At 44.4% G+C, this 22,000-nt stretch overlaps 1 protein-coding gene across 1 annotated transcript in view; it reads left to right on the forward strand.

Moving 5' to 3' along the window:
* LOC148137427 (cadherin-23-like) overlaps positions 1-22,000 on the forward strand; it is a 434,955-nt gene that overhangs the window by 396,433 nt on the left and 16,522 nt on the right. Inside the window, exon 14 of the mRNA XM_087982496.1 lies at positions 14,342-14,406. Within this exon, the coding sequence (XP_087838622.1) occupies positions 14,342-14,406 (65 nt within the window). The remainder of the gene's footprint in view (positions 1-14,341; positions 14,407-22,000) is intronic.

Below are 22,000 nucleotides of genomic sequence, written 5' to 3' on the forward strand. Positions count from 1 at the left end.
AGGCACTTTCGGAATGGGCCATAAACCCATCGCCTCACCAGCGATGGCTGCTTCCTGTGAATTAATTAATGCAAAAATATATCCCGCTCGTTTCTTTCACCCTTGGGGAGGAGGTCACTAAATAGTGGCTTCCAATCTGGGGAGGAAAATCTCCAACTAGGCAGAGAAGCCTATTTTCCCCACAAGAATGGGGTTTGCATGCAGGAAATCAGACCAACAGTCTTTCAGAAAGAAACAAGCTAGTTATATATTACACCTCTTGATGTGCAGGTGCTGGTGTTGGACTGGCATGGACTAAGTCAGAAGTCACAAGACACCAGGTTATTGTAACTCGTAGAAAGTGAGGACTGCAGATGCTGGAGATCAGAGTCGAGAATTTGGTGCTGGAGAAGCACAGCTGGTCAGGCAGCATCCGAGGAGCAGGAGAGTTGACGGTTCAAGCAAAAGCCCTTCATCAGGAATGAGGCTTGTGGCCCAAGGGGGCTGAGAGATAAATGGGAGGGGGTTAGGGCTGGGGGAAAGGAGCTGGGAGTGCGATAGGTAGATTGAGGTGGGGGAGAAGGTGATAGGTCAGAGAGGAGGGTGGAGTGGATAGATGGGAAGGAAGATGGACAGATAGGGCAGGTCAAGAGGGTGGTACCGAGTTGGGAGGTTGGAACTGGGATAAGGTGGAGGGAGGGGAAATGAGGAAACTGGTGAAATCCACATTGATTCCATGTGGTTGGAGGGTCCCAAGGTGGAATTTGAGGTGTTCATCCCCCAGGCATCGGGTGGTTAGAGTTTGGCGGTGGAGGAAGCCCAGGACTTGCCTGTCCTTGGCAGAGTGGGAGGGGTTTTAAAGTGTTTGGCCACAGGCCAGTGGGTTGTTTGGTGTATGAGTCCTAGAGATGTTCTCTGAAACGTTCTGCAAGTTGGCGTCCTGTTGACCTAATATAGAGGAGACCACATCGGGAGCAATAGGCAGAGTAAATAACTTGGGCCACAATCTTCATTCCTGATGAAGGGCTTCTACTCAAAACATTGATTCTTCTGTTCCTCAGACACTGCCTGACCTGCAGTGGTTTTCCAGCACCGCAATCTTTGACCAGGTTATAGCCCAGCAGGTTTATTTGAAATCACAAGCTTTCGGAGCGCTGCTCCTTCATCAGGTGAAATGCTCTGAAAACTTATGATTTCAAAAAAAGCTATTGAATTGTACCCCTTCAGCAGCAGAATAATACTTTGTATGTTACATTCAATATTGTATTGAATGTTCTGGGTCACGTTGATCGATGAGCATTTCACGTCGGCAGATCATAGTGAACCATGCACATGGAAACTGAATCCACTACCTTCCACTCAACATTGTAACATCATTACTATTTGTGGGAGCTTTCTGTGCACATAATGGCAGCAGCATTTTGCTCAATCACTGCACTTCAAAACAATTGATTGTATGTCTTCGGGACATTGAAGAGACAAAATAAAGTCCGCAGTGCTGAATTCTGTATCAAATGTAAATATTCTGTGTTTCAGACCGTTTTGTTATTCTTCCTCATTAATCCCTTATTGTCAATGCTTTCTAAAAAGTAAAGAAACAACATGCATTAATCATAATACTGTATAGCATTGTCAGAGTGCTTTACACTCTGGATTGCTTTTTGATTGCACAGTTATATTAGCAAGTGCAGTAGTCACACAAGCTATTGTACATTTTTGACAGGTTTTCAGTTGACTGTGGTATAATAGCTCATTTAGCAGCTAGCTAAGCAGTCATTCATAAAGCAGAGTGGTGGATTCTTTGTTTTCTGATATACTGCTCCTCGTTCACCATACTCTGAAGTCTTTCCTGCTCCCCAAAGTGTTTTTGGGCAATGCCTTTTAATATATGTTTAATCGTGTGTTATGTGAACTCTATGGCGGTGCATAACATCAAAACTCTTTAATTCAAACATTCCAATTAATGTTGTTTTAACACGTACTCTCAGGAGAGAAGAGAAGAGTGCTGATTACAATTTCAGATTTCTTCATTTAACCCCTGTCTTTAAACTAATTGGAAATAATCATTTGAGAGTTGAGTATTAGTATCAGGCACAGATTGCCTTGATGTACTTTATGCTGTGAATTGCTATTATAACAATGGGTTTATAATTTCACTTCACACAGCACAGAGGGAATCTTCCTTTATTGTGGTCCTAGATATAACACATATTAGAATGGGCTTTCTTGGTCATGTGTTAGTTGATACGTCATGCAGTAATTTTGTGTAGAATCCACATACATGACTCACGTGTACAACAAAGCCGTGCATATGTGATGCTTTGTACATGTGCCAAGTGGATCCTAATTCACTCCAGTGAACTGAAATAATCCATACCTGCTTTAACTCTCTCCAATGGCATTCAGCACGCATGGACTTTCAGGACACTGCACTGTTTTCTGCTCCCCAACTCCCCCGCCTCTATTACAATCGCTTTATTTCCTTATTTCCCCATTAAGGCACTTGCTTAATTTGCGGTCTCCAGTTATGAAAAATAAGCTGGAGCTATTTTCCCTGGAGCGTTGGAGGCTGAGCGTAGACATTTTAGAGGTTTATAAAATCTTGAGGGGTGTGGATAGGGTGAATAGTCAAGGTCTTTTCCCTGAGTGGAGGAGTCCAGAACTAGAGGGCATAGGTTTAAGGTGAGAGGGGAAAGATTTAAAAGGGACATAAGGGGAAACCTTTCCAGGCAGAGGGTGATGCACGTATGGAATGAGCTGCCAGAGGAAGTGGTGAAGGCTAGTGCAATACTTGAGGCTGTTTTCATTAGAGAGAAGAAAGTTGAGTGGTGACTTAATTGAGACATATAAGACAATCAGAGGGTTAGATAGGGTGGACAGTGAGAGCCTTTTTCCTCGAATGGTGATGGCTAGCACGAGGGGGCATAGCTTCAAATTGAGGGTTGATAGGTGTAGGACAGATGTCAGAGAGTAGTAGGGGCGTGAACCACACTGCCTGCAACAGTACTAGACTCGCCAACTTTAAAGGCATTTAAATGGTCATTGGATAGACATATGGATGAAAATGGAATAGTGTAGGATAGATGGGCTTCAGATTAGTTCCACAGGTCGACGCAACATTGAGGGCCGAAGGGCCTGTACCGCAGTGCAGTGTTCTATGTTCTAAAAGGCATCTGAATGGATACATGAATAGGAAGGATTTAGAGGGATATGGGCCAAATGTTGGTAAATGTGATTAACTTAGGATATCTAGTCAGCATGAACGAGCTGGACTGAAGGGTCTGTTTCCATTCTATACAACTCGATGATTCTATAACTACCCTCCCTCCTTTTAGACCTTGCCCTGCCTTTGTTTGAAAAGCACTCTCTGGCTTAATTTCAGTAACAAGGTTTTTTTTTGTCATGATGTAGAAATGTTTGTAATTCTCTTTTCCTGTTCTGTTGTAACATTCACACTTTGGGTAGAGGTTGATCTGTCACATTCACTGGGCATTTCATATGGCGAGCGTAACTTGGTCAAATTCGACCTGAAATTGAAACTTAGGAGAAAAGTCCTATAATCTCAAAGGTTGTCAAAGTTTGTGTCATTTGCAGAATTTTTTAAACACCCACTCTTAGGATGTTGGTGCCGCTGGCTGGGCCAGCATTTATTGCCCATCGCTAGTTGCTCCTGAGATGGCGAGGTGCCTTCTTGAACTGCTGCAGGTAGACCTATCATGCTGTTAGGGACGGTGTTCAGGATTTTAACCCAGTGACAATGAACGAACAGCGCGATATTTCCAAGTGAGGATGGTGAGTGGCTTGGAGGGGCACTTGATGGTGTTCCCATGTATCTGCTGCCCTTATCCTTCTAGGTGGTAAAGGTCATGAGTTTTGGAAGGTGCTGTCTGAGGAGCTGTGATGACACCTTCTGTATGTCAGCATTCAGCAGCATTTCTATGTTTTTAAAAAATATTCTGCTTTTATATTTTTCCTGGACTGAAGCCGATTGAAACAGATGGGGGAGCAGAGGTTATTGCGCAAATTGACGTGTCTCCCTGTTTTAGTTTTCTAGAGTTATCATTTTAGATTATTTTATACTGTCCGCTGAACAAATGCAAGTGACATTACCCAGCTCCTGTTTAGTAGATTTTAACATACTTACTGAGGGTTAACTCATGAAAATGGACAGAGGAATGAAACTGCTCACTGATATCAACATCAGCAATTTACAGTGTTGGCTGTTTTATTTTCTCTTGTTGCCTTCGATGAGCTTCATGCTATACATTACCTCGTTTCTTCAATGTTGGTGAAGCCTTTTGTACTTTCTGCAAAGACTGATTACATTTAATTGTGGGAGCTCCCTTTCATTTTGTAGTAATTTCATTTTCATTTTGCACTAATTTTCTTTTCATTTAGGAATATCGACTCAATTAGCTCACTTTACTTATCAGTGTATGAAGAAAAGTGCAAATTTTGTGATCGTTACCCTCCCAATGTGACAGTAATTTAAGATGCATTGCTCCTACTATAAGGTTTCGAGGACATTCTATTCTTTGTGAGCAAGTGATCAGTCCTCATAATTCTAGGGTTTATTCATTCTTAGCTTTCATAATCTAGTGTAGAGCACAATGTTTGTGGGATTTTCAATATCACTTTGACTTAGTTATTTAAGATCCTTATTTATCCAGGAGGCTAAAGTCTACAACTCCAATCAGATTATCACCCTGTTCTGTGCATGTGTGTTGTGTGATAAGAATTCTGCATTCCGAGAGCCAGCCTCTATATTTTGACTTCTGCCTTGTAAGTCTGTCTCTTTCAAGTGTTGCTATGTGGGGGTAGGTGTATCTCCTACAAATATTGACCCTCTCATGCAATCTCCTTACAAAGATTAACAAAGCTCACATTGACCCTTTTCAAACAATGATACAGTCTCACCTGTTCACTCCCTGCAGGGGTGACATGGTGGCTCAGTGGTTAGCACTGCTGCCTCACAGCGTCAGGGACCCGGGTTTGGTTCCACCCTCGCACAACTATCTATATGGAGTTTGCACAATCTCCCCGTGTCTATATGGGTTTCCTCCGGGTGCTCCAGTTTCCTCCCACAGTCCAAAAGATGTGCAGGTTAAGATGGATTGGCCATGGGGAATTGTCCAGGGAAGAGTGGGTGAGCTTTGGGAAATACAGGGTGGAGGAGTGGGTGTGGTTGGGACACTCTTTGGAGGGTCGGCGTGGACTCGATGGGGCAAATGGCCTGCTTCCACACTGTAGGGATGCCACTAGCGATGCACAGCAGCAGCATTGTGTACTGTCCACAAGATGCACAACAGCAACTCAACAGTGCTCCCTTAACAGCACCTTCCAAGTCCATAACCTGTGCAATGTAGGAGGACAAAGGCAGCAGATAAATAGGAACACCACCCCCAGCAGGTTCCCCGTCAAGCCACATACAGTCCTGAACTGGAAATATACAGGAAAGATTAGCAATTTATTGTCACGTGTATTTTTACAAAAGAAAATACAGTAAAAAGTTTTATAAGTCGCTATACCACCACACTAAAATTAATGACAGAGGTCATAAATAAGAAGGAAAAAAGCAAAAATTCATCACAGTTCAATTAATAACTCTTGGGTTCAGGGTATGCTCAGAAACTCGGCCAGGCTGAGACAAGACTTCCGCACCGGAATTAGACCTTCACACAGGTTGCTGGAATACCTAAAGCCACCAAAGAAGACCTCCACACCAGGATAAGAACACCCTCCCTCGATAAGGTCACCATACCAAGAGACTGCCCCACCGGGCTGATACCAGGCCGATCCCAGGGCCTATACCGGGCATCTGGAAACCACCTCGTCACTGGACCTGGGCTGAGAGAAGACGCCTTCCGCTGAAGTCATTAAGAGGAAGTGAGGTACCATAATAGATAGAAGCATTTTAAAAAGCATTTAGAAAGCGAAAAGAGAAAGGAGTCATCAAGCTCCAGGCTCCTGGGCTGAGAAGCCCACACGTTGCACTGCTTCTCCTCCACCATTTGGAGATGTTATCGACATCCCTGCACTGTCACTGGGTCAACTCCTGGAACTGCCTGCTTATTGTGGTTCTACATGGACTGCTGCAGTTCAAGAGGGCAGCTCACCACCACTTTCTCAAGGAACAGCAACGCATTAGTAATACCAGCTAAAGGTCATCCTATGAATGAATTTGAAAAAGTATACACCCTTCACCTTCTTGAGTCGTTTCTTATTTTTCTCCCTTCTTGCCTTCACTCTGTCCTAGAGCCCATCAGGGTGTGGCAATTCAGATCTGCCTTGTTTGGTGTCATTACAAATGTTTTTGTTAAAGAATCAATAGCTCTTAGTTCCTAATAATTCAGCTTCGGGGAGATGCTGTGTAATTTGCCTGTGTTCGAGACAATGCTTGCTGTGGGCCTTTTCTGCTGAGTAAAGCCACCCTAGTCCCAGAGAACAATAGGGTTGCTCTCTCATTCAAGAGAGACACAACCAGCAGTGAGTTTAACCTGAGGATCAGGCGAGGGGAGAGGTTGAGAAGATAGTATCTTCAGGGTAAGCTCAGTCGGTGAACCCACACTGTGGTTGTCACTCTGCATCATAAAGCAGCCATCCAGCCAACCGAGCTAACTGACCTCCACCACCTGTGGCTTTCTGCCTCCACAGACCCTGCTGAGTTTCTCCAGCACTTTCTGTTTTTACTTCAGATTCTCTAGCACCTGCAGTACTTTGTTTTTATTTCACCGCAATAGACAGAGATTTATATCAAGACTTTGTGTTCAATCTGTGGAGAGGGTGGAGGCAAGTAAAGATCAGCTTAGACGTTGAATTGACTGAATTTACTGGGAATGTTGAGCATTGCAGGATACTGAGGAGGAAATTGCTGTTTTGGTAAATCAAAGGAACAGATAATGTGTCCTTAAGATTATTACCTTTGCTTACTGATGGTCTGTTCAAAGTAGAAATATTGAATAATAATCGGGCACATTAGCTTGGTGCTTGCAATTTTTTTCTTCTTAGACGTTGCATGCTGTGATTTATTTTTACAGAAGAGAACATTTTTGCATGCCAGAGGATTTTAGTTTAGAGGAAATGGAGTCTGCAGCAGTTTGTAGCTACCATCTCTCATAATGACCAGAGGATGTAGTCTTAGAATAAATTTAAGACGGAGCTGAAGAGGAATTTCTTCTCTCGGAGGGTTGAGAGTCTTTGGAACTCTTTGCCACAGACAGCTGTGGGGACAGCGTCCTTGTGTCTATTTAAGGCTGGAATAAATAGATTATTGATCAGTCGGGGAATCAAGTGTATGGGGACAGGGCAGGAAAGTGGACATGAGGAGTGTCAGATCAGCTGTGATTCCTTTGAATGGCAGAACAGGTTTGAGGGGCTGAATGGCCTACTATATCCTATTTCTTATGGTCTTATAAGAATATCCTCATAGATCCCACGAGTTTGGTGATACAGAGGTTTGCGTAGTTCTTGACATTCAGGCATTGTGTGGAGTTAAAAGTTCACAATTAATATTAATGACCACCAAGTCTCTGATGCACTATGGAGCAGTTTTATGCATAAAGGCGCTATGTGAATGTACATTGCTGTCATTATTGGTTGAACCAGGCAGAACTAACAATCTCTGAATCAGAAATTCCGATAGGAATCCTACAGCAAATAAAGCACCTTTTGACTACACAAAGCCTGTCCATCATCTGTAAGGCACACGTCAGGAGCATGATGGAGCATTCCACACTTCCCTGAATATTCTTATGAGCAATGGCAGATACAAAGTCCTGTCGTCTTCCATTTTCTGAGTAAAATTACGACCCTCAGTCACGCAAAAATGAAGTTTTCTTCTGTATCAATAAGTCACAACATGCAGCATCCAAAACACCAATGAAGCTTTGCCAATTTGCCCAACTGTTATTCAATATTTCAACGATACTCAAAAAGCTTGACACCATCCAGGTAAAAGCAGCACATTGATTGGCACCACATCTACCATCTTCAGTATCGATTCCTCTCACCACCAATCACACAGTGTGGGAGATACACCACTGCAATTCACCAACCTTCCTTCAGCTTCCAAACCCAACCTCCGCCTTCTAAAAGGACAAGGGCAGCAAACACATGGGAAAATGACCACCCACAGATTCCCCTCCGATCCACTCACCATCCTGACTTTGAAATAAGTTGTTATTTCTTCACTGTCGCTAGGTCAATATCCTGGAATTCCCTCCCTAACAGCATCATGAGTATGCCTGCAGTTGTTCGGCAAGGCAGCTCATCTTCTCCAGGACATTTAGGGATTAGTCAACGAATTCCACACAATGAATTTTTCTTCCTCTGTCACCATGCTTACTTTTTCCATTGAGACTCCCATCCACCCACTGATGATTCCTTTTCCCGCCTCCAACACACTCCATCCACCTGGACACCCCGTGCTGGTCAGTTACCCGCCCTCAATCTCTTTATTGCCAACGCCACCGTGACATTGACCGCCTGAACATGTCCAACCTCCTCACCCACTCCAACCTCTCACCCTCGCAATGCCCACCCCTATCAACATTCCCTCCATGACTCCCTTGTTAGGTCCATGCCCCCCACCAAGCCACCCTCCACTCGCGGCACCTTCCTCTGCCATTGCAAGAGGTTTAAAGCCTGCACCCACACCTCCCCCTTCACCTCCCTCCAAGGCCCCAAAAGATGCTTCCACATCCAGCAGAGATTTTCCTGCGCATCCGAACATCTCATTGACTGTAGCCGTTGCTCTCGATGTGGTCTCCTCTACATTGGGGAGACAGGATGCCAACTTATGGACCATTTCAGAGAACATCTCTGGAACAACACTGAACAACCCACCACCCTGTGACCAACCACTTTAACTATCCCTCCCACTTCGCCAAGGACATGCAAGTCCTGGGCCTCCTCCACCGCCAAAATCTAGTCACCCGACACCTGAAGGACGAACGCCTCACCTTCCGCCTTGGGATCCTCCAACCACACGGGATCAATGTCAATTTCACTAGTTTCCTCATCTCCCCTCCCCCCACCTTATCCCAGATCCAACCCTCCAACTGAGCACCGCCCTCTTGAACTGTCCTACCTGTCCATCTTCTTTCCCACCTATCCTCTCCACCCTCCCCCCCCCCGACATATCAATATCACGCCCACCTTCGTCAACCTATCGCCTTCCCAGCTACCTTCCCCCCCAGTCACCCCCCTCCTATTTATCTCTCAGCACACCGCCCCACAATCCTGATGAAGGGTTTATGCTCCTCGGATGCTGCCTGACCGGCTCTGCTTTTCCAGCACCACATTTTTTACTCTGACCTCCAGCATCTGCAGTCCACACTTTCTCTTGATAGTAAGTAATGCAAAAAGGTTCATGTGCTCACAAAGTGGGTGCAAGATCTGACAGCCTAACCGCTCCCAATTGTGGTGAAAACCCATCTGGGTCACTCATGTTTTGGGTCACTCATGTTTCTTCAGATCCTTAAGGAAGGAAATCGACATGTGCCTCTGAAACCACAACAATGTAGTTGACTCGTGACTGTCATCGAGCTGGTAAATTCCGGCTTAGCCATCCCAAGAATGAAATTTTATTTTAAAGAAAGCAGAGATTGAGAGTATAGGCTTGCTGGATTCTATGGGAGGAGAGGTGTTAGGAAAAGGTTTCATTTCTCACAATTACCTCTTTCTACGTTTTGTGAGCCTTGACCCCAACATGGCTAAAAGCTGCTGAACCGGGCCCACCCATCTCGTCAACGCTTGAAGTTCTTTACCCTGGTCCAGTAGCAATTGTGTTTGATCTAAAGCAATCATCGCACTTTAGAATAATTAATTACATATGAAGTGCTTGAATTTTTTTTTTGAGACAAATTAATTGCACATTGTGCATTGAAGATACACCAGGCAAGGAGCCGTGAAGTGCAATGTATCTGACAACCAAGAGCTGTAGCCGGCCTTTCTCTTGGACAAGCTGACCACAGATGTCTACCTTTCACCGTGCGTTCTGCAAATCTTCAGTTTGAAGTGGTACAGGCAGTAACAGAATTCAGTTGTGTGTGATGGCTGCAGGTCATCACAGCTTCTGACAACTTTCTGACATTTAATAATTGGATCCTTTTATGACTCTTTTAAAGAAGAGCTTCTGGCAAAAGCAATTTGCTTTCCATCAATTTTATTCATAGTTTAAATAAAAGCTGAACCTCTTTATCTAAAAGCATTCTGTCAGCTTTTATTATATTCGTTATACCGCTGTAGCCTTACAAGAATGTGTGATAATGAATAGGTTTCTGTGTTTTCAGTGATCCAGAAGTCGTGTTAGATGCTGTTTGTGTGAGAGGGGAAGAAGACGCATGCTTGAGCTGGTAGCTGCTCTTCGAACAAGGCGTAATTTTATCAGAGACTTGTCCAAAGTGACAGGTTCACAGCCAAGTCTTCAATTGCTGAGGGTGACTAGAGGTAATTACACATGAGCTGGCACTTTCGGAGCTGGGGAATATTCCTTATGCAAGTGGAACAAAGAGGATGGAGTGGCGAGAGACGAACGAGCAAAAACATTATTCCTCAGTTCTGGGTCAGAGCTCATTTCAGATTTAGCTTTAGTTTGCTTCAGGGCTGATCTACATTCAAGTAAAGTACCCCTTATTTGTTGTCACCATTAAACACAATGATGCAATGGGATAGACATTAATCTTGAACAAGATTAGAATGGTGCTGGAAAAGCACAGCAGATCAGGCAGCATCTGAGGAACAGGAAAATTGACGTTTCAGGCAAAAGCCCTTCATCATTAATCTTGAACAGTCTCAGCCTCCTGATATCCCGTTCCAGCAGCTTCAATGAAGTTGCTTCCCCAGTACAGTGTTAACAGTTGCCTGACAATACCATGTTGAATATGGACCAAGGAGTGTCGAGCCAAATGAGACCATTACAGAGACTGTTTTGAATTGGCTGCTGCAAAACGTGAGACGTAGAAACTTGAAAAACAGAAGCCATTCAGTAGGCCATTCAGCCCTTAGAGCCTGCTCCAGCATTCAGTACGATTGTGGCTGGTCATCCAACTCCCTATACCCTGTCTCCCTATACTCTTTGATCTCTGAAGTCTTAAGTACTATATCTAACTCCTTCTTGAAATGTTTCAATGCTTTGGCTTCAACAACTTTCTATGGCAGAGGATTCCTCAGGCTCCCCACTCTCTGAGTGAAGATGTTTCAATGCTGCTGAGTTCTTATCCTCAGGAGTAAATGATCCCTTGAGTTTAGCCTGTGTTCATGGTTAGAGTGTTGAGGCACAATCTACATGTGTACTATCACACATTAGGAATAGTTCACTTTCTCCATGAAGAATAGAGCTTCTGTACACTGAACATGGCCTCCAAATCTGGTGTAACCCTAACCCTATCACAGATGTCACACATGAAGAAAGCATCTTTTGTAACAGTAAACCACTCAAATGTTAATGGCAGTCATTTACAGGAAGAGACTTATGCTTTTGTCACATAAGGCAGAGTTTCTAATTGGACTAGATTACCCCATACAGACCACCAGATTTAGAATTGTACAGTGTGGAAGCAGACGATTTGGCCCATTGATTCCACACCAACCCTCTGAAGAGCATCCCACCCAGACCCACCCCTTACCCCATCCCTGTGATCCTGTATTTCCCATGGCTCACCCACCTAACCTGCACATCCCTATGGGCAATTTAGCATGGCCAATCCATCGAGCCTGCTCATGTTTGGATTGTGGAAGGAAACCGGAGCACCCGGAGGAAACCCACGCAGACACGGGGAGAAAGTGCAAACTCCACACCCAACAATCGCCCGAGGCTGGAATCAAACCCAGGTGCCTAGCGCTGTGGGGCAGCAGTGTGAACTGCTGAGCCACTATGACGCCCAAAGTCTGGTTACAGCCATGAATCTCTGTATTCGATACTACACCTGTCCCCCACCCTGCCACAATATTTGTAGATGTAGCAGAAATTATTTGTTGAATTCTAATGAGCATGTTCTACAGTTGTTTGGGCAGTTAGCGTAGATTTCTGAAAGCTAAGATAGGGTATGTGTAAGGGAAGTGAAGCACAGCTTGCGGGAAACTCCCAGGAATGCAGCACAATTTACAAGGAAGCCCAGGAATATATCGGAATTTGCAGGGAACCCCAGGAATGTAATGAGATTTGACAGAATTTGACAGAATGTAGAAACCTCCCATACAGGAACATCTGACAACCATTGTGATATACCAATGCTGTGTTTTTAAAAGGATTTAAAATGAAATCTTTCTAGTTAGAAACCATTAAAAAAGAGCAGACTGGTTTTCTTATCTGTGTGCTGGGGCTGGGTGGATATCCATCTGCAATTACTGAAGCCCTTCCTGTCTGATGAGCAGGTCCATGTCATCTCTCTCAACCCCCAGACCCCAGTTGGCATCAGACTGCGTACCCGAGTGGATCATTGTTCTCAATCAGCTCTTGACGCTGCAGGAGTTTGCGATGCATGACGGGTGTGAACAGAAAAAAAGAACTTGCCCTTTTATAACACTTTTGATGATGTCAGCAGTCGAAGCATCTGCCAGCCAATCAAGACCCTTTGTGTCAGAAAACGTGGCAAATATGCAGCAAGTGACGAAGTAATCTGCTCCGGTGGGGCATAAAGATTGGCCAATACTACTCACCTTCACAATACACCATGAGTTTTTACACATCCATCTGAGAAAGCAGATGGGAACACTGTTTCACTGGAAAGACAGTACCTCTGGCAGTGCAGCACTCCCTCAGGACTGCACTGAAGTATCAATGTATTTCAGAGGCAGAAACCGGAATGGAGAGAGCTACCATTTATTTGTGCAGAAAAGAGTGAGAGAACTTTGAATCCAATGCAATAAACTTTCTTACATTTTACAGTAAAATTAAAGTGCATCAATAAATAATTGAGAATCCTTCCTTTTGCAGGGTGATTCCTCAGGCTGGTCATTTGTTAAATATTCCAACTCCCTCAAATCTAGCAGCTGACAAAATACTTGTGATATTCGGTGAATTTCTCACCACAGCTCTTCATTGTGTGAACCTGTAAATTAGAAATAACTTTCTGTCTCGGAAATTCTAGCTGTCATAGAGAGCAAAGGACAGATATTGGGGGCAGTGGTCAGCATGAATGCAGTAATGGACTGTGCATAGAGAGATGGATGGTCTTACCTCGTTGGCAGCAGCCGTTGCTATTAACCCTGGTTGGTTTTTTTTATTTGAAATTTTACAGACATGCTGTCAAATCTACACCTTTGCAAATTAAACTGAACTTCTATTAAGCTGACAAGATAAGAGGTTTATCTCTCCATCGGCTTTGAGAGTCTTAAGTGAAATGCATTTGATCAGTCTCCTCCACTCTGGAGAAATAATGTCAACAGCTCAAGCCTGCCCAAAATTCAGCAATAATTGGAATTAAATCAATAGTTTCAATCAGACAAATCTGCCATAAGGAAATGGAGGTGTCACATTGCTTTAATATGAAAAGCTCAACTGAAATTTGGGGTTAGGATACCGTCTTAGTGTGAAAGAATTTCCAAAGTCTTTGAGTTTTGCATCCAATTCATGAAGTTTTACCAGATTTTAGGATATTTCACTTGTAACTGGGAATGCAAAGATGGGTTATGTAATTAAAAAACTCGTCCTACAATGACCCTTTAAATGAACATGAAAATTCAGCTTCCAGGTGACAGTGGTCAGTTCTATTTCACTACCGTCACTGTTCCAAGAGTACAACAGCTCACTGAGTAGTCTGAGTGGCCAAGCAAAGACTTCAGAGGCATTAAGGCAGAGAAGGGGGCCATTCACTCCATCTAGACCATCACAGCCTTTTGAAGGGCTGCACAATGGGTATTGGGAAGGAAACTGAGGACAAGTAGTTGAGTTCACGATTAAAGACTGGAAAAGAGGAAAAGCTCGCTGTGTCTGGAGTTTGTGTTCAGTCAGTGTGAAGGCTCTGGAAAAGCAGGGGAGTGGCACAGAGTGAATTGCTCCTCGGGGAGCCAGGTGAATGGGCGGAGTAGCCTCACATTGCACTTTAACTGTTCCATGAACTACCCACGAGTCTGTACTCTCAGTCCATGAGGTCGTTTGGGGAGAGGAAGCGCAGAGATTTTTTTATCTAACTTCGCTTGATGCTCATGAAATTTGTCCTGGTGCTTCAGATCTTTCGCAATGTTTGCTTAATTTGAACTTGCTAGTGCTGTTCCATATTTACCTTTATCTTCTCTGTGTGTGACTCACAAGCTGTATTCATGACCAGTGAGTTGGAGATGTGAGCTAAAAGTACAGGGATGGCGCAATTGTACTTGTTCTCCTGATGCTAATGTGCTATTCCATTGTTGTTTCCTCCAGGCTACAGATAATGACACTGGAAGCTACGGAAATGTCAATTATTTTTTCAGTGACGAATCTGACAGGTAGGAACTTGCTCTGGACAATAGAGTTTCAGCATCTGTAACTGTGTGGTCTGTGCGTGTCAGTTTTACAAACTATACAATTAATAATGTCATACAATCAATTATCGACAAACTGCCAAGTGATGTGACATATTGCCTCACTAGTTCTCTTCACTGCTAAAGAGAGGAAGTGTATGGATTTAAAACAAAGACAGAAAGTGCTGGAGAAACTCAGCACCTGTGGAGCTGCCAGACCTGCTGAGTTTCTCTAACACTTTCCATTTCTGATTCTGACTTCCAGCATCCACAGTTTTTGTTTTGTCTGTAAGAATATCTATTTAACTCACTGCTAGCAGCTGGTGGCTTTCCTATCTCTCAGGCTGGCCTTCCCCAGTCATTAAACAACCTAATTTGCAACTTATCCTACATTAGTAAGAAAGTATAGAGTAGGAGCAGGCCATTCAGCCCCTCAAGCCTGCTGCACTATACTGTAAGATAATGGCTGATCTGTTACAGCCTCCACTCCAGTTTCCAGTATCCATAGCCATTATAAACAATAACAAAAACTGACCCTGATCCTCCTGCTGCTTCCCAGCTGTACACACAGCATTTCTCCCTCCGCTGGTAAAATCTCCTGGTCTTGCTACCAGTGATGCTTCAGCGTTCCCACTCTTACCTCGAAGAAACAAGATGTGACTCCAACGCTCACTCAGCACCTTATAATCTCAGCTGCTGTTTCTGTCCATGCAGGGTTGGGATGGCAGGATGGACAGATGAAGTGAGAATGGATTGGTTAGGATCATATAGACTGCAGTTCAAAAGAATGAAGAGAGGGATCCCATAGAAAAACCTAGCAAATTCTGACAGGGTGAGATGGAGTAAATGCAAGAAGAATGTTCTCAATGGTGAAGGAGTCCAGAACCAGGGGGCGTGTTCTATTAATACAGAATAGGCCATTGAGATGAGGAGAAATTTCTTCATCGAGAGAGTGATGAATCTGTGGATTCTCTGCCACAGAAGGTATTTGAGGACAAAACATGTTTTTAAGACGGAGTTACATATAGTTCTTAGGAGTAAAAGAATCCGATATTGGGATGGGGGGAGGGGGGGGAGAGAAAGTGGGAACAGGGCACTGAGTTGATGATCAGTCGTGATTCTATGGAATGGGAGAGCAGGCTTGAAGGGCTGAATGGCCTTTCCCCCATTATTATTTTCTCAGTTTCTGCGTGTCCTTTGGGGGGGGGGGGGGGGGGGCTCCTTTGAATACTGCTTTGCACAAATGTGCCGCCTTTCCAGGTGAATATGATAGATCCTGCTGTGTTTTGTGTGAAGGTGATCAGGGAATTCTCTCATTGTCCTCACCACCAGTGATCTCTCAAACAACACTGCCAGAATAGATTAGCCATTGCTGAGCTCCTGCTCTGCGCAAATTGGCTGTCAGGTTTGCCTGCAAAAACAACAGTGATTACACTTCAAAAGTAATTCATTTCCTGTGTGAAGGGTTTTAAAATGTCTTAAGGCTTTTGAAAGGCACAGTATAAATGAATGGAGAGCTACTGATAATTTAATCTCGAGGGTGCTTTTCTCTGCATCAGTTTTGTGTCCCATTTCCACTTTGCCTCGACGTTTTGTTTTGTACTTGTGTGTCTGTCTGTCTGTCTGTGGGGGGTGGGAGCTGTCAACTCCAAAATGAACCTGGAAGACTTTGCAACAGGCAGGAAATATCAGCATGTACCACTAGCTAAAATGCAAGAGGTCCCCATTGATTCCACTTTGAGATAAGTGGCCGATTTTACTCGAGAAAGGGAACAGCACGTGAACATTTATTTCTTTGTTGTCCTTCGAGATACGACAGGTGAGTAGAGATGTAATTCAGCCTTTGGTGACACGTAAAAATGGGTCATATTGATTCTGCTGTCTATTACACACTCCTCCTGTTTTGAATGCCATTGAAATCAGCACAAGTGCAGGGAGTTTTGTTTAAAGCTGGTGGAAGAATCTATATTGCTTTGTTTGAAATTGTCACCTGAAGCCCAAACGACCCCTGAAGAGTTCAAAAGGCGTTCAAATTCCTGTGACGCAGTTTTGGAAAAACTTTTTTTACATAAGCATGCGTTCCTTTTTAATGTCCCCGTGCATCAGTTTGATGCAAATTGGACCATAGCATTGACGTTTTCAGAAACTGTACAGAATGATTGAAGTCCAGCATGTACAAATGGAACTGGATTTATTCGCTCACCGCAAATCCCTGACCTTAGCTGTAATATATTTCTGTTAATTCAATGATCTCACTGTTCACATGACAGCTGGCACATTTGCAACAAAAATTGTGAAGAGTAACCCAGCTATAAGACTAACCCTCAGCAAAGCCAGCTGTATCATTGCCAACACACCGCACGTGCCTCTGAAACTTTAGCTTGAACAATTAGTTTAATTTTTGCAACAGGAGACATATGTAATATTCGAGGTCAGTTAGTTCAGTTGGCCAAACGGCCAGTTTATGCTGTGCAGGGTTGCCAGCAGCGTGGGTTCAATTCTCGGCTGAGGTTACCATGAAGGACTGCCCTTCTCAACCTCTCCCTATGCCTGAGGTGTGGTGGCCCTCAGGTTAAACCTCCACTAATCATCTCTTTCCAATGAAAGAGCAGCCCTATGGTCTGGGAAGACAGTAGCCACTTTACATTACTTATGCTAAATGTGCAGAAAAATAGAAGGGAAAACTAGGAATTGTACACCCACATTTGTGATTATGGGATATGTCAAAGAATTTATGAGCCATTTCTGGCATGCAATGAAGTGTAAGAACTGCAGCAGGCATTTTCCTACAGAGCTAAATTCCATAAGCTAAAGGAGCAGAATTAGGCCATTTGGCCCATCGAGTCTGCTCTGCCATTCAATCATGGCTAAAATGTTTCTCAACCCCAATCTTCTGCCTTCTCTCCATAACCCTTCATCCCTTTACTAATCAAGAACCTATCTAGCTCTGTCTCAAAGACATTCAATGCCTTGATCTCTATAGCCTTCTTCAGCATTGAGTTCCATAGATTTACCACCCTCTGGCTGAAGAAGTTCCTCCTCATTTCAGTTCAGAAGTGCCGTCCCTTCACTCTGAGTATGTGCCCTCAGGTCCTACTCTCTCCTTATACTGAAATGTCCTCTCCATGTCCACTACATCCTAGGCCCAATCATCTACAGCTGCTTCATCAGTAACCTTCCCTTCATTACTAGGACAGAAGTGTGAATATTTGCTGATGATTTGTGCAACATTCAGCACCATTTGCAACTCCTTGTATACTGAATCCATTTATGTCCAAATGCAGCAAGAGTTGGACAATATCTAAACTTAGAGTGACAAGTGGCAAGTCACATTCTCGGCACTCAAATGCCAGGCAACGACCTTCTCCAGTAAGAGTCAATTTAACCCCTGCCCCTTGACACTCAGTGGTGCTACCATCGCTGGCTTCATCAGGACTGAGAAAGGTCCTGCCCAAAACATCGACTGTCTTCCTCCTTGGATGCGACCTGACTTGCTGTGCTTTTTCCAGCTCCACATTTTATCTACTCTGATTTTCCAGTCCTCACTATCTCCAACATTCTAGGGGAGGTAACAACTCAAACTGCACTCGCCACAAAACACAATGGCTACAAGAGCAGGTCAGATGCGAGTAACTCACTTCCTGACTCCCCAAAGCCTATCCATTGTCTACAAGGCACAAGTCAGGAGTGTGATGGAATACTGCCCACTTGTGGATGAGTGCAGCTCCAACAACATTCAAGAAGCTTGTTGCCATCCAAGACAAAGCAGCCCACTTGATCAGCACCACATCCACTAACATCCACTCCCTCCACAGCTGATGCTCAGTGGCAGCAGTCCGTACCATCGACAAGATGCACTGCAGAAATTCACCAAAGATAGTTTGACAGCACCTTCCAAACCCATGACCACTTCCATCTAGAAGGATAAATGCAGCAGATACATGGGAACACCATCACCTGCAAGTTCCCCTCCGAGACCCTCACTATTCTGATTTGGAAATATACTGCCATTCCTTCAGTGTCACTGGGTCACAATCCTGGAATTCCCTCCCTAAGGGCATTGTGCGTCTACCCACAGCACATGGACTGCAGCGGTTCAAGAAAGCAGCTCACTCCCACCTTCTCAAGGGGCAACTAGGGACGGGCAATAAATGCTGGGCCCAGCCAGTGACACCCACTTGTGAATAAATATAGAAAGTGGATTTCCAGTATTTCACAAATAGAAAGATGACAGTGATCAGATAATTGGGTTTATGGATATATTTTTCTAATCAACATGTCCGGAGATTTTATGATACACTTTGGGAGCAGGTGGGATTTGGTTGTGGGTCCTCATGGTTCAGAGGTAGGGACAGTGCCACAGCACCACAAGAACTGAATGGTTCACTGATCTGAAAACAAAACATCCTGGAAATGCTCAGCAAGTCTGACAGTATCTGTGAAGAGAGAAACGGTGCTATTGTTCTGAATTGAATGTGGCCATTCAGGACGGAAAGAAGTAGAAATTTGATCAGTTTTATTCTTTCAAAAAGAGGACAGGAGGAGAACAATAAATGGAGAGGTCTGAGATAGGGTAGAGACATAGACATAGACATAGACATAGACATAGAAGAATACAGCGCAGTACAGGCCCTTTGGCCCTCGATGTTGCGCCGATCCAAGCCCACCTAACCTATACTAACCCACTATCCTCCATATACCTATCCAATGCCCGCTTAAATGCCCATAAAGAGGGAGAGTCCACCACTGCTACTGGCAGGGCATTCCATGAACTTACGACTCGCTGAGTGAAGAACCTACCCCTAACTTCAGTCCTATATCTACCCCCCCTTAATTTAAAGCTATGCCCCCTTGTAATACCCGACTCCATACGCGGGAAAAGGTTCACACTGTCAACCCTATCTAACCCCCTAATCATCTTGTACACCTCAATCAAGTCACCCCTAAACCTTCTTTTCTCTAATGAAAACAGTCCCAAGTGTCTCAGTCTTTCCTCATAAGATCTTCCTTCCATACCAGGCAACATCCTGGTAAACCTCCTCTGCACCCGTTCCAGTGCCTCCACATCCTTCCTATAGTATGGCGACCAAAACTGCACACAATATTCCAGATGCGGCCGCACCAGAGTCTTATACAACTGCATCATGACCTCAGGACTCCGGAACTCAATTCCTCTACCAATAAAAGCCAGTACGCCATATGCCTTCCTCACCGCACTATTTACCTGGGTGGCAACTTTCAGAGATCTGTGTACATGGACACCAAGATCCCTCTGCTCATCCACACTACCAAGTATCCGACCATTAGCCCAGTACCCCATCTTTTTGTTATTCTTCCCAAAGTGAATCACCTCACACTTTGCTACATTGAATTCCATTTGCCACCTTTCTGCCCAGCTCTGCAGCTTCTCTATATCCTGCTGTAACCTGCCACATCCTTCCTCACTGTCAACAACTCCTCCGACTTTCGTATCATCCGCAAACTTGCTCACCCAACCTTCTAACCCCTCTTCCAGGTCATTTATAAAAATGACAAACAGCAATGGTCCCAAAACAGATCCTTGCGGAACACCGCTAGTGACGGCACTCCATGAAGAAACTTTGCCATCAACTACTACCCTCTGTCTTCTTCCATCCAGCCAATTCCTAATCCAAACCTCCAACTCACCCTCAATGCCATATCTCCGTATTTTCTGCAGTAGCCTACCATGGGGAACCTTATCAAACGCCTTACTAAAATCCATATATACCACATCTACCGCTTTCCCCTCATCAACCTCCTTCGTCACCTTTTCAAAGAATTCAATAAGGTTTGTGAGGCACGACCTGCCCTTCACAAAAACATGCTGACTATCCTTGATCACATTATTCCTATCCAGATGTGCATAAATCCTATCCCTTACAATTCTCTCTAAGACTTTGCCCACAACAGAAGTGAGACTCACCGGCCTATAGTTACTAGGGTTATCCCTACTCCCCTTTTTGAACAAGGGAACCACATTTGCTATCCTCCAGTCTTCTGGCACTACTCCTGTAGACAAAGAGGACATAAAAATCAAGGCCAATGGCTCTGCAATCTCCTCCCTTGCTTCCCAGAGAATCCTAGGATAAATGCCATCAGGCCCAGGGGACTTATCTATTTTCACCTTTTCCAGGATTTCCAATACCTCTTCTCTACATACCTCAAAGCCATCCATTCTACTTATTTGTGTCTCAGTATTCACATCGACGACAATGCCCTGTTCCTGAGTAAATACTGAAGAAAAGTATTCATTCAGTGTCTCCCCAATCTCTTCCGCCTCCACACGCAACTTCCCACTACTATCCTTGACTGGACCTATTCCTACCCTAGTCATTCTTTTATTCCTAACATACCTATAGAAAGCCTTAGGGTTTTCCCTAATCCTACCGACTAAGGACCTTTCATGTCCCCTCCTTGCTGCTCTTAGCTCTCTCTTCAGGTCCTTCCTGGCTACCCTATAACTCTCAATCGCCCCAATTGAACCTTCACGTCTCATCTTGAGATAGGCCGCCCTCTTCCATTTAACAAGAGATTCCAATTCCTTATTAAACCACGGCTCCCTCGCACGACCCTTTCCTCCCTGCCTGACAGGTACATAATTATCAAGGACACTCAATAGTTGCTCCTTGAACAAGCTCCACATATCATTTACACTCTTGCCTTGGAGTCTACTTTTCCAAGCCACACATCCTAAGTCATGCCTCACCGCATCATAATTTCCCTGACCCCAGCTATAACTCTTGCCCTGTAGTACACACTTATCCCTCTCCATCACGAGAGTAAAAATCACCGAATTATGGTCACTATCCCCAAAGTGCTCACCTACCTCTAATTCTAACACCTGGCCTGGTTCGTTACCCAGAACCAAATCCAGTATGGCCTCACCTCTTGTTGGCCTGTCTACATATTGTGTCAGGAAACTCTCCTGCACACATTGAACAAACACTGACCCATCTAACGAACTTGAGCTATAGCTTTCCCAATCAATATCAGGAAAGTTAAAGTCCCCCATAACAACCACCCTATTACTGTCGCTCATCTCCTGAATCACCTTCCCTATCCTTTCTTCAATGATTCTAGGACTATTAGGAGGCCTGTAAAAGACTCCTAACAGGGTGACCTCACCTTTCCTATTCCTAACCTCAGCCCAAACTACCTCAGATGGCAAGTCCTCATCCATCGTCCTTTCCACCACTGTAATACTATCTTTGACAAGCAATGCCACACCTCCCCCTCTTTTACCCCCACCTCTGACCCTACTAAAACATTTAAATCCAGGAACCTGCAACAGCCAATCCTGTCCCTGTTCTAGCCATGTCTCCGTAATAGCCACAACATCGAAGTCCCAGGTACCAACCCACGCTGCAAGTTCACCTACCTTATTTCGTATACTTCTTGCATTGAAGTATACACACTTCAAGCCACTTTCCTGTTTACAGACACCCTCCTTGGAAATTGATGCCATGTTCCTAACCTCCCTACACTCCAGGCCCTGCACCCTGAAGCTACAATCTGGGTTCCCATGCCCCTGCAGAGTTAGTTTAAACCCCCCCCAAGA

Source organism: Chiloscyllium plagiosum, unplaced genomic scaffold (genome assembly GCF_037043375.1).
Source record: "Chiloscyllium plagiosum isolate Xiang-an unplaced genomic scaffold, Cpla_swu_hap1 HiC_scaffold_43, whole genome shotgun sequence".
Taxonomy (NCBI): Eukaryota; Metazoa; Chordata; class Chondrichthyes; order Orectolobiformes; family Hemiscylliidae; genus Chiloscyllium; species Chiloscyllium plagiosum.